Source organism: Podarcis melisellensis (assembly GCF_964234715.1).
Source record: "Podarcis melisellensis genome assembly, chromosome: 1".
Lineage (NCBI taxonomy): Eukaryota > Metazoa > Chordata > Lepidosauria > Squamata > Lacertidae > Podarcis > Podarcis melisellensis.
The window spans coordinates 29131329-29145229 of NC_138528.1; the positions used below are offsets into that span (position 1 = coordinate 29131329).

Consider the following 13901-nt stretch of genomic DNA (forward strand, 5'->3'; position numbering starts at 1 on the left):
AAGTTACAAATCCGTTTAGAAGTAGCCTGCTAAAAGACCAGCCCCTGCCAAATAGAATCTTTCAGCTTTGTGTGAACTTAATACAGTGAAACCTTTCTAGAAAGACCACCTCCGGACTGAACAAAAGAGACCTTTGTATGCAGGCGCTGTGTGTTTCTAAGGCAAGCAGTCAGAACAGCGGCCTCCCAGGCATTCTTCACGAAAGCCCCCCCACCCCCACCCCGCCTCCAAGCAGCATAGGCCTTGTATTGCTGCTGCTGCTGCTGCTGCTGCTGCTTCATTAATCTTGTCTTGCTTCCTTCACAGTGCATTTGGACGAGAGATGTTGAAAAGGCACATAGCCGTTGTGGTAGTGGGTTTTCCTGCCACTCCGATCATTGAATCCAGAGCCAGATTTTGTCTGTCTGCAGCGCTTACCAAAGAGATACTTGATATTGTAAGTATTCAAGTTTGTCCCTGCTCTGTCATCTTTTAACTAGTCTTAGCAGTTGAGTATGAAAGAGATCTTCTGGTCAGGAGCAGAACATGACGAGACATGTGCTTAGGTTGGACCAGTGTTCTCCTAATTCTGGTGTTTTTAAAGTTACTGCATTCTCTTATGATTGCAATGGGGCACTGCATAACCTAAGTTAGACTGCTTTGGTTTGTAATTCTAAGTGGGGGGAAATTCTGACCCTTGGTATGACGCTAGAGGCCCTGTTCTGAATCAGCCACGGTATTATTAAACTGTTGATTGACAGGAGAAGAGCTGTGACACTGCATTTGGAAAGAGGTTGCGTAATTTGCTTATAAGCATGTTGAGCTAAATACAATTAAATGATATGTTTAAAATTTATTGTGCTTTGTGTTTACACACCAGACTATATGCACAGCATCACTGTGTTTTAATGTATTGCCAAAAGGCTGCTACAATTTTTAGTAACTGCTGAGAATTCCCCCCCTCTCTTTTACTTCAGAAACTATTCTAAAAATATTGCCATCTGTTAGTTTGAATTTAGATTAACTTTACAGTTACTGATCTGAATGCATGGTGCCTTACCTAACCTTTGTATGTATACATGGGATAAAAATGTGCAGGAATAAAAAATGGTGCTGCATATTTGCAGGATTAAAAGAATTAGCAACGAGAAGAACATGAAAGCAAGTGGAGCTGAATGTGTACTACTTTCGTAGAGTAAATGAATGACTTTTTATATTATTATTTATTAATTTTGTTACAGAAAATCTTAATGCAAGAAGTGGATTTTGGAGGGTACATACCTCCATTTATTCAGGTGCCCAAAAATCTGAAAGTTGAGTAATAACAGACCCAATAAGTAAGAGATCAATAAGCTCCACTACTTTTATGGCAAAGGATGCCAGCTGTAGGCCATTCTGATGTCTAAACAGGTATATGAAAATAGTGAGTTTTATTTCTAAAACAACTATGCAGGATCTTTAGCAATATAGTGCCAAACAAGAAATGCAGTGAGGGAATATGCATCAACGTTACACCTGGGGTCATTGAAAAACACAGCTCATGGAAAGAAGTTCTGAAGACCCTTATAGGTACATAATATGCCTGTGTTTCATACATTAGTATGTTTGCATAGGTTTGAAAAGTTACAGTATTTTTATTTAAAAACAAAAAAAAATCCTTCCAGTAGCACCTTAAAGACCAACTAAGTTAGTTCTTGGTATGAGCTTTCGTGTGCATGCACACTTCTTCAGATACTGTGTATCTGAAGAAGTGTGCATGCACACGAAAGCTCATACCAAGAACTAACTTAGTTGGTCTTTAAGGTGCTACTGGAAGGAATTTTTTTTTGTTTTGGCTATGGCAGACCAACACGGCTGCCTATCTGTAACTTTATTTAAAAAGTGATGGTCCTGTTCAGAAACCTACCTGTCCTCCAAATGGATTGAATTCAGAGGACCATATGTAACAGGACTGACAGAAGTTGATTTTCCCACCCCTTGTCACCTTGGCAGCACCCCCCACTTCAAATATTCCACAAGGGGTGAAGAGACCCTGCTGAATGGGTTGGGCTGTGGTTCTGAGGAACTGAGGTGGGAAATGGGATTCCTGAAAGTAGGACAGCACTCACTGAGTAGTGCCACACTGGAACAGAAGAAGGCTGTATCACTTTACTTAAATCCCTGGTAAGAATACCAAAGTAGCTTGATTTATGGAAACATGAGCCTTTCTTCCTTCAGAATAGGTAATGTTCCACATTTTGAGCATGGCTGGAACATTGATCTGAACTGTTTTTTCTAAATGATCACAAGTGCTGACAGGTAGGAAGTGGGAGCAGCTTTCCTGAGCTTAACTAAGGCGAAAAAGAGACCTTACAGAGCTGGTCCATGTACCTTCCTCTTACTGGCTGAAGAGAGCACATCTTTTCTCATTTTTTCCCTTTTCTCTCCCTACCTACTCTGTGTTGAGTGTGGAGGTCTCTTAAAAAAAATTAAAAACCTGATATTTGTAATGCTTCCTTATTAAATCAACCCACATGATGGACAATGGTTCTCTGGTACAATGTATAACTCTAATATAAATAAAACTTGCTTGCCTGAAAATACTTTGGCCCTGGATCAGAGCAGAGCCTCTCGTAACTTGCATCCCTGTGGGCTGGTGCTTTCTTTTCAGTGATGAAAAATATATTACACTTTCCTGAAGTCAGAGTTCAGCCATGCCATTTCCTTTGTAGTCTTTGCAAGTCACATGCTTCTCTTTGTTTTAAATTAATAAAATCCTAAATCTGAGTTCAAGAATAACAGTTAAGGGACTCTTTCAACAGAAATTCAACCTCAAATTATTTCCACATGTTGCCTTTTGCTAAAGCTGTGCTTAAAATATGCTCACAATTAGACAGTGTTTGGCAATTTCTACCCTTCCCCCCTCCCGCCCCTCTTGAATTCAGAGCTTATGTGGCCTCTGTTTGGCGGGGGGGGGGGGGGCGCTTTCTCAAACTGTGTCACCACCTTGAGGTTTCTTGACATATGGCACTCATTTATTCACTTTCTGTTGTCAGTTATTGGGGCCACATAGGTTGTATGGGGATAAGAGCTACCGAATTGTGGGTAGGGCAGGAGAGTTATTTCCTCACACTTGCCACACAATGTTCCTGGAGAAGAATGGACTTCATAAAAGAGAGTTGCAGAAAAAGAAGGGGTGAGGATTTGTGCTTTAGATAAACGTATGTATGCTGACCTAGGGAGGAAATTTTGTGTGTCTACTGGTTTTTCCTTACTAGAGCTTTAGAAGCTTTTGCAAACCAGCAAACTTAAGTTCTATCCACATTGGAACTAGTGGCAGGTATAAACCAGGTTGAGCAAGCTTCAGGCTTGTTAGAATCACTCTGTGTTTTTTACTAGAACCCCCAAAACTACCAGCCAGAGGCATAATATTGCTAGAATTAAAGAACAAGGGTGCCTCTAAGGCACATTCTGAACCCAGGAAATTGTCTTTAGTACCAGAATTGAACTCAGCTCACATTCCTTACACATGCAAATCTAGCCCTGGTTAGCTTTCTTCATATCAATAGGAATGAGGGAACTTGTGCTCTCCAGATCTGTTCAGGAGGGTTAGATGACCTGCCAGAGTAGACTTTGGGAAGGTGCAGAGTGAGGAGAGAGCAGGGAAGTTCTGCTATATGAGTGTGAGTTGTTCTACAAATGCAATGCCTTCATTGGCCTTTGCCATTATGTTTTGCGTAAAGATTCCACTTCATTTATTATTATTTTGAAAGATGCTTTTATTGTTTTATCACTTGTTTATGCTGCCCTGGGCTTTGAAGGGCAGGATATTATTTATTTATTTATTTATTTTTAATCCCACCCCCAAATGTTTATTTGTCTCCCTCCACCACCATGGCTGCCTCCGCTGCTAAAGGCAGCCTCCACACCCGGGCAGGATATAATTTAATAAAGAAATGAGGCACAGCTTGGGATTGAACTGCAGTTATGTTCAATAATGGTAGAATTAGTACTTCATTATTCCATCAGCTATGTGCTTATTGCCATACAGAAAGAAAAAAAGCCTGCCCTAGAAGGCTCACCATCTCCAGGGAGAGGAAACAGAATATTGGAGATAAATGTTAAAAAAAAAAAAAGAAGAAGAAAGCTTAGGCTAGCAGCCCAGTTTTGAGTTTTCTCAGCCTGAAACCCTCCCCTGGGCTGCATGCAGATCTCCTTTTGAAACTAAGCGAGTTTCAAAAGCAGTTTAGAGCATGAGATTAGCTGTCTAAGGCAATCATGGGGAGCCTGTCGCCCTCCATATGTTTCTGGAATACTGCACTCTTCTGGTCCCTGACTCTTAGCCATGCTAGCTGGAGCTGATAGGAATTTAAATCTAGGATCTGATGGAGGGGGGGGGGCTACAGATTCTGTAGCCATGGATTAAAGCAGAAAGGTAAATTAAATCAATTGTGCTAATACAATCCCCTTGCATGAGCGCAAACATCTCTTTAGATCCTAGCCATTGTGTTTCCCCACCTTTTTCTTCATGCAGCAATCCTTAAAAAAGAAAAAAAATCACCTGATATTCCTCTTTTTCCAGGCTTTAAAGGAAATAAATGAAGTTGGAGACCTCTTGCAGTTGAAATACTCCCGGCATCGACTGGTACCTCTCCTTGACCGTCCTTTTGACGAGACAACATACGAAGAGACTGAAGACTGAGTTCTCTCCCTGTCTTTTGATAGGCAAGGCACACTCCTCAGAACTCTGTGTGGCTCAAAGACCAAGGTTCTTGAACCAAACACTGACGGACTGCTTAGCATAAACAGAATGACTTCTTACTCACAAAACTGAAGTGGCAACAACAGCTAGAACTGGTGTGTTGTGAAAAGCAAAGCAAAACCTGGCTTTTCTTCCTATTGCTTTAAGGTCTTGCCCTAGGGAGGAGTTTGGCTTACATTTTTAAAATGCTGATTCCCTATTTGTTTGTCACGATGAGATCGCGGCGGCCACTGTTGGCAGTGAGTGTGTTCCCCATCGCGCTGCAAGGTGGGCATTGCTAAGGATGCTGCAATGCTTCTGTCACGGCGTTTCCTTTTTCATGACTACAGTCTAACCTCCTTGAGAGTGCAAGACCAGCCAGTTTATTCAGCTAAGGCTTCTGATGAAATCATTGACAGCTAGCTAATTTGAATATATTTAACATGAAATAATCAACCAAAGTCTTTTCCTTGTCCCTTTACATAGTGCTTTTTTTTTTGTCTTTATTATTACAATGGTGGTTGACTTGCCTCTTAAGGACTGTTAGTCAGTTCTTTAAGGGACAAAGCAGGAATCTTCCCAGGGCCTTTATCCATCTTGATATTTCAGACTGGGTTCCAAGTGTTCCTTCATTAGAGTAAGTAGCAAATAACATTTCAGAGCAGGATAGAACTTTGTGGACATTTCCCTTTCCCTGTATAGTATTCCTTCAGCTCCAAGGTGTCCCCACAATTCCAGTTTCCAGGATGAGTTCTCGTGTTGCTTGTTGGATTCATGAGTGTTTGCCTTTAGCTCTGGGGTGTGTGTGTGTGTGTGTGTGTGGTCAGATGAAGAACCAGATTGGGAGGGAGTAGTATTCCAAACCACCTTCCTTTTCCTCCTTTCACATATTCCTGCTCTACTTTTTGGCAGAGCTAATGATGCAGCTCTTCGAAACCTAAATGCTGATGGTCTGCCTCCTCAGAGGGCCTTTTGTGATACTTGAATTGCTCTTGCTATATTGATACCAATTAGGTGTTTGCTGTGGCCACAGAAGGTAGGCAGCAGAAGGCAAAATCTCATTACAACATGTATGTATATTTTTGAAGTTGCTTTTATAGCAATCTGTGTATCAAGAGCAATTGCCAAATACACAAAGGTGTGGGGTGGGAATGAGACTATTAGTCTGGTGAGTTTCTTTGTGTGAGTGGAAGCAGCCATTTTATTAGCACAATATGAAAATACTTTGATCTTTGGATATTTGCCTCAAAATATTTAAGAATAGCCTTGGAAGCAAAAAAGAAGAATATGCCTTGTTCACTTTTTAGAAAAATTGTGTTGGAGAATTTGATTCTCAGAAGCATACTAAACTAAGAAAATAGTTGCCGTTGACTATGTCTTCCAGTGAATTCAGTTACAATGGCTATTACTTAATTTACTAGAAATCATATATAGGCTGTTCATTGGCAGAAGTGCAGTGTGCTGTTTTCACACATATGCATTATGAAGTCAGAGTATCCATGGTTCAACTTCATACTCTTTAACCATGTAATTTTTTTAACTTTTTGCACGGAGGAAACCTCCCCACTTGTACATTTCCAGTAAATTATTGCAAAGGATTATGCGTAACAGTAGAAAATTCTGAGCAGCTGAAGATCTGCCAGCTTGCTTAAAGAGCCTCTGCTTAGCCTCTCAATATGGCAAATACTTCAGCTAGGTCAGGGCAAGGATTTCCAAAGTCTGATTCAGAATTAAGGAATAATAATACTTGACCAAAGAACAGATTGTAGTTGCTAATATTGTGCAGTGCCACTTGCCAAGGCCTGAAACAAAGGCAGAACTAAGATTTTGCAATTGTGTTTCCAAGTCATATGCTGGCATGGAGTTTTTGATCATGTGTTGAACATGTTAGATATTTTGAAACCTAACAGTAAAATAATAATAATTTTATGCTGTATATACTGAGCCGTGTGGCCTTAGCACCAAGAGCCAAATGCACAGGAAGTGGGAAAGAGTCAAAATAGCATCTAAAAGTTTCTATTTCCCCTAAATTCTTGGTATCCCACAAATAACTTGAAATGTGTTCACTATAAACTGGCTTTGCTGGAAATAGTGGTCTTCATTTCCACTAGATCTCAACTATGCTTCTTTTGGGGACCTGCCACCATCCTCCATGTGTGTCAATGCCAGATCACGATATAATAATATTATATATCCTAATAATTCCTAAGACCTTCTGCCCAGGATTACTGAGAGTACTGGGAATGACAACCCTATGTTTCTGTATCAAACTGCTTACGGGCGGCACCATGCATAGCTGTTTCAGGAAGCATTGGTGTTGCAGGCAGTGCCTTCCGCAGCAAACATGTCAAGTGCAGTGATAAGATATTTTGGTGTTTGTTCCAACATTCATAAAAGTGGTGCTGCCCTAACTAGTTTACACCAGGACTGCTGTGGGACCTGTGGCCCTCTAGATGTTATATGGCCACCGCATCCATTATCTCTGGCCATTGACCATGCTGATAGATGAGAGTTGGGAGTTCCAACAATGACCTGGATTTCCCTTCCCTAGACAGGACCAAATATAAGGATTCAATAGTTTAAAAATCCATTCCTTGGGATTCAGCTAAGGAACTGCCTGCCCTTGCACTCAATTGACTTCATCCCAACAGGGGATGCAGTTTGGCAAGACTGCTAGTTCAACAGCTGAAAAGCTTTCATTAAAAAAAATAATCAACTATTCTGTCTTCATAAGTACGAATGCTGCCATGTGCATGTGTGCGCACACACACAGTCTTAGGATGATACAAAGCTACTTTGAGGGGACAGCGGGTATATGAAATAAATGCAGGCCATTTTTAAGCATGTTTTTGTTAACACTTTCCACAATTGCATTAGCAGAAGTACTTCAGTAACATCTTCAAGGGAACTGGACAACTTAGCTGGGTGAATGAGGTCAGGTGGTATGTCTGAAAGCTGAACTGAATACTTAAACTGTACAGGAGGACAACGTGATACTCCCCAAGAAAGGTTTTTGTGTGTGCTTTGGGTGATGGGTAGGGAAGAAGGAAAATGCAGGAGACAAATGCCTCATCTGCTGTTTTTCTTTTGCTTTGTATCCTTTGGTACAGTTGGATGCCAGTATCAGGTGGGACCAATATATCAGAATATCCAGTACCCGATATTTAACATAAGATTTATGTGACACAGTGTCAACATGTCCCTTGTATTCTAATGCTGTCTCCCACCACACACCAATATTTTCCAAGTCTTCTCATTCCAGGAAAGATTATAGCATCGGTTTGGGGATTCTTACGGTTCCCACACTCAACCTACAATGTGGTATGATATGGCTGATGGGCATGAACGACAACTTCCCTAGGTTTTGAAAGGGCTGTTTGTTGCCTGTATGATCAATCTTTGGGAAAAGCAGGTAAAATTGTATTTATTGCAGGACGTTGGGTGGTCTTCTTCTGAAAGAACTGATTTCTTGCCAAAGAGAATATTACAAAATATCAAGATTGCACTCCAGACTTGCTTGGCTTCATAATCTAGACAGCTTATCCAGAAGGGGACAGTGAAACATCGCAGCCCTCACTATGCCAAATAACAGATTGCTTGTGTTGGAGCAAGCGAGCTTGAACCTTACGCTTCTCTGAAACCCACATTATCAGTAGCAGCTGACATGCTCTTGCATGTTGAATTTCACGTACAGATGGAAAGACCTGGAATACCCAAGAAAGATCACTTTTGGTGGTGGTGTGGGGGCAGGGTATGTTTGGTCTCTGAACCTTAATTTGTTGGAGGAAAGGTGTTTCTCCCCACAAGGGCAAGCATAGAGAGCAAGGGGAAAGGAACAAACATTGCAGGGGTCATATCCACATTGGCCTGCAAAGATATATATTGGGTGTATTTAGCAGTTGTTTTCCTTCGTGCCCCAAATAGCACATTGCAACATCCAGGGCTATGTATCCACCTGGCAACTTGTGGTTTTCCTCAGCTGCCCCTCCGTGGTGATTATCCACCCCTGCCCTCACTTTTAAAACAGGGGTGAGCCTTTGAAGGCTACCTACTGCTGTGAGTCTGGTTGCCTTGGGACCAGAGTTTGAAATATATGGGGCCATCCAAAAACTAATTGTTTTTATTTTTGCTGAAAATGAGGGTTTGAGTCATGTAGCTTATGTACTTCCTGAGAGGTTGTTCCACCCCCCCACTCCCCACATTCTTTGTACTCTGGTCTAGGTTCTAGAGTCAATGTGACACAGCGTGTTGCAGAGAAAACAGACATTGTCTTTCCAGTGCTTGTCTTTTCCAAATGCACATAATTGGGAAATGCTCAGGTTCCTGCTGGTGGATATTTTAAAGGATGCTTATGCTGAAAGATGCACTTGCACGCTTGAGATTTCTTGTGTTGTGCATTTTGTACTTTAATGTCTGAAAAGGAAAGTGGAAATCTCTGCAGTGTCTGCATTGGGGGGCAATGGGAGAAATATTAATTAGGCTTAATGCTATTCTTTTTTTAATTAAAAAAAACCCCAACTTTAAAATGTTTTGGTGCTTGGCACAACTGAAACTTATCCAAAGAACAGAAATTGTTTTCAGATATTCTCTTCCATTTAGTAATTTAAGAGGATACAGGGTCTGTTCACACGTAGATAGGTCAGTCTATGAAGCTAAAAGTGGTGTAGGATGACAGCTAATTCTTATCCCAGTTTCCCAGAGTTGTAGGTTCACACACAATGTTTTACCTTGCACACACTTATCTACTTGACATTTTCCACAGAAAAGATTAAAATAATGCACCTTCATGGTGATAGTTGGTATATTTCATCAAGGGGCTTATACTTTCTCCCTAAAGCAGTAAATACCGACGGTCACCTCATTGAGGGTGAAACGAATGTTCCATCATTTAAATCTTAATGTGATTTACATTGGGCTGGCTTCATCATATCAGAACAAATGTGGGAAATTTGCTTGTTAACATACATCCTGGGAGGTTTATAATATGAAGCATTCTTGTGGTCTTACTCTCCGTTTGATGGTGTGATTTTTAGATTTGCTGCTTTGAGCTCTGTTTGTTTGTGAAAAAGGTTGAAAGGGCCCATGCTGGGTTTAAGAGCTGCTCTTGCCCCTCTGTGTTGCGCTTGACTTGATCAAATGGATCTTTTTTTTACAGGGCTGCTGTAAAGCTAATGATCTAATGGAAAACTTAACTTATTTATCTATGGCAGCTGGCAAGTGTGTTTCTGGAGCAGCTGGGATGTGCCAAGAAGTGACATGACTACCAAAACACTTTCCACAAACAAAAGTGCACTGAAATATGCAAACCTTCCCTGTGTTGTCCATTTGCCAAATGTGCCGACCTTGGCCAGTATTTCAGCAACCCCTGCCCTAAAAGTATCTCCTGCATTTATGTGCAACTATAGTGGTCAGATTTAGGAGGAAAGTGGAGGCAGGACCTACCATATGGAGCCTGAAGCTCAAGGCTAATTTATTGGTCTCTAAGCTAATGGTGGCCCATATTTTTATAGCCCTAGACTTGCCCTCGAAGCCACAATTTCTAAGTCTTAAATTGCACTGTGCTCCTATGCCTCTGTTGGTAATAATGTACATATAGCCTAGATTTTTTTGTAGATATTAAATTTTAAATGACATTTTTAATTACCTCCCCCCAAAATACTTCCCTTCCAGACATGACTTTTTTTACACCTCGAACAATTAACACGAAGTTGGGTACCATGTGGGTAGGGAGGAAGAAGAGAAGCAGATCCTACATTGGCTTTTAAGTAACAATGCATGTTAAGCGGAGAGAAACTGTTTGACAAAATCTAGCTATGTTCTGCTTAATAAAGAATTCACCAATATTCTGTGTGAGCATTTTATTTAACGAAGTTTATTTAAATACAGGTTAGTTGACAGCAACCTCTAAATGGTTTGCATAATAGAACAATTTTGAATCTTTAAAAAGCAACAATGAAAGCCAACATTAAAAACAGGTCAGCACAAGAACAATTTTTAGCAGGCATCAAAAACAATATGGTGAAGGTAAAGGTAAAGGGACCCCTGATCATTAGGTCCAGTCGTGGCCGACTCTGGGGTTGCGGCGCTCATCTCGCTTTATTCGCCAAGGGAGCCGGCGTACAGCGTACATGCTGTGGCCAGCATGACTAAGCTGCTTCTGGCAAACCAGAGCAGCGCACGGAAACGCTGTTAACCTTCCCGCTGGAGCAGTACCTATTTATCTATTTGCACTTTGACGTGCTTCAAACTGCTAGGTTGGCAGGAGCAGGGATCGAGCAACGGGAGCTCACCCCGTCACGGGGATTTGAACCACTGACCTTTAACCCACAGTGCCACCTGCGTGAAGGTAGGCCTGCCTAGGTGAAGGTAGGCCTGCCTAATATCAGTGGGCAGGGAGTTCCCAAGTCTACATGCTGCCACAATGAAGGGTGAATTGCTTGCAAGTGTGGAGTGAACATTACGTGGCCGTTGTGAGAGCAGTGTGTCGCTCTTGGAAGTTATCAGGAGTACTGTATATGCTTGACATATACACCCTGGGGGTGCTGGAACAATCCAGGAGGGCAGTAATAGCCTTGGTTGCAATTGTGGAGCATTGAATAAAAATAAGGGCAGTGGAAGCATAAAGAGAATAAAATTTTGAAAAACCATTCATACATATTTCATCTGTTGTGTAACAACACTTGCAGGATGGTGACGTCACCTCCCCTGGATCCTAATGTCGTGCTGGAGATGAGGGGTTTTCCCAGGCTTCAGTCAGGCCTGGGAAGTGGATTGCTGCTGGCCTGCTTATTTGGCCAATGGCAGGCATGCTGTGGCCCTGGGGTGGATCAGACTGAGCCGGCAGGCTTCACTTCGGTCCGCCCCGTGGGTTTTTACAATACCTTTCTTGTAAGACATAGGCAGAAATATAGATACAGTGGTACCTCGGGTTACATACGCTTCAGGTTACATACGCTTCAGGTTACAGACTCCGCTAACCCAGAAATAGTGCTTCGGGTTAAGAACTTTTGCTTCAGGATGAGAACAGAAATCGTGCTCCGGCGGCGCGGCAGCAGCAGGAGGCCCCATTAACTAAAGTGGTGCTTCAGGTTAAGAACAGTTTCAGGTTAGAACAGACCTCCGGAACGAATTAAGTACTTAACCCAAGGTACCACTGTATATAAAAGAAGGCAGATTTGTCACTGCAACTTTCTGTTTGCTTAAAGAAGGTAGATTTCCAGGGGGGGGGGCACTGAGGTTTTTTTCCTGAAAAGGGGGCAGTAATAATAATTTATTATTTATACCCCGCCCATCTGACTGGGTTTCCAAATAAGCTTGTGAACCTCTGCTGTGGACCATTGACTAGCATCCACTGACTTGGAGAGGTTTGCTTGGGATAAGGTGAAAGCTGAGGGATCAGGGTGGGACGGGCTCTTGTTTTCTTTTTACTGGGAATGGCTGGCGGAAAGTTACAAGTCTCCCTAGTACCCTTTTGTTGATTAACATAATATAACCTTTACAATTAAGCATATGTGATACAGGTTCGCTCCAGCCTGCAAACCAGAATCCTTGGCAGTGATGCATCTTGGGTTTCTTACAGTAAGGGTACATTACCACCCTCCACCACTGGGTGGCTTCTGTTTTTGTATGGCTTTGCACCTACACGTCCATGCCTTGCACCTGCGAAGCCTTCTGAGCATTGACATGGTTCCATGCCTGTGCCAAAGTAGGCTTTTGACCCCAAAGAAATGGGCTATTCCTCCTGCACAGGTTTGTCTGCTCCCTTTTTACCCTTAAAAAGTAGTTTAAACAGGTTTTTCAGGTCCTGTGCAAGAACACCCTTGCCCTGTGGGTGCATGATTCTTAAAACGTGAAGAGAAACACTGGTAAAATGATTAGGTTGAACCAAGCTCTTACAGGACTCCCCTTGCTATATTTTGTGTATATATTTTAACAGGAGTGCATGCCCCTTGGCTTGCGGTGTGGTTTGTCCCTAGGACAATAATCTTTTGCCATGGTTATGTTGCTTTCCTATTTTATTTCTTAATGTTTAGTTTTGTCCGGTTCAGGAAGCTTATATGAAGAGCCCTGTTGCATCAGGCCAAAAACCCATCTTAGTTCAGCATCTGTTGGCTAACCAGATGCCTATGAGAAGCCCACGAGCCGGATGTGAGTGCACCAATGCTCTTCAACTTTTATTTATTCTCAGTGGCGTAGCGTGGGGGGTGCAGGGGGGTCCGGCCGCACCGGGCGCAACATCTGGGGGTTAGGGGGCGCAAATCCACGGGTTAGGGGGCACAAATTACTTGCCTTGCCCCGAGTGCTGACAACCCACGCTACACCACTGTTTATTCTGTCTTAATTAGGAAGCCTCACTAGAATAAAAGTTTAAGAAGCCAATACCTTGCTGTGTGGCTACTTGTTCCAGTTACAAATCCTGTTGTTTATAGGTGGCCTTTAGTGTGGTAATACCACCGTTGCTGGCATCTGTCAGTCTCTCTCTCTAGAGACAATGAAAGAGTATGCCATTGGGGTTGAAGTAAAAACTGTTGGAGAGTTACAGTGCCTGCTGTGGTTGGAGAGAAGCAAGAGACGTTTGGTTGCAGCTGGGGCAGGTGAAGGCATTCAATTTCACTGGGGCAGATGCACCATGGCAATACTACCAAGAAGGTAAATACTGACCCACCGGCGAAGAGGAGAAGTGGAGCGGGAAGGTTGCTCAAGTGAGGAATAGGTGCAAGGAATGCGGGTGGCGCTGTAGGTTAAACCACAGAGCCTAGGGCTTGCCGATCAGAAGGTCGGCGGTTCGAATCCCCGTGACGGGGTGAGCTCCCGTTGCTCAGTCCCAGCTCCTGCCAACCTAGCAGTTCGAAAGCACATCAAAGTGCAAGTAGATAAATAGGTACCGCTCCGGTGGGAAGGTAAACGGCGGTTCCGTGCACTGCTCTGTTTCGCCAGATGCGGCTTAGTCATGCTGGCCACATGACCTGGAAGCTGTACGCCGGCTCCCTCGGCCAATAAAGCGGGATGAGCGCCTCAACCCCAGAGTCGGCCATGACTGGACCTAATGGTCAGGGGTCCCTTTACCTTTACTATGTGAGACATACGATGAAGACAGTGAAGATTTCCAAACTTTTCGGCTGGATCATGGATAGCTCGATTCAAGGCAGCCTAACAGGCAACTTGTTTTACCACTGGAAAAAGAAAGAGACGGCCTTCCTTT

At 42.7% G+C, this 13901-nt stretch overlaps 1 protein-coding gene across 3 annotated transcripts in view; it reads left to right on the top strand.

Moving 5' to 3' along the window:
- SPTLC2 (serine palmitoyltransferase long chain base subunit 2) overlaps positions 1-10542 on the top strand; it is a 67638-nt gene extending 57096 nt beyond the window's left edge. For all 3 annotated transcript variants that reach the window (XM_081912206.1, XM_081912205.1, XM_081912207.1), the window contains exons 11-12: positions 307-436; positions 4541-10542. In XM_081912206.1, coding sequence (XP_081768332.1) covers positions 307-436; positions 4541-4660 — 250 coding nt within the window. In that variant the 3' untranslated portion in view covers positions 4661-10542. The remainder of the gene's footprint in view (positions 1-306; positions 437-4540) is intronic.
- The last annotated feature ends 3359 nt before the right edge of the window (positions 10543-13901 follow it).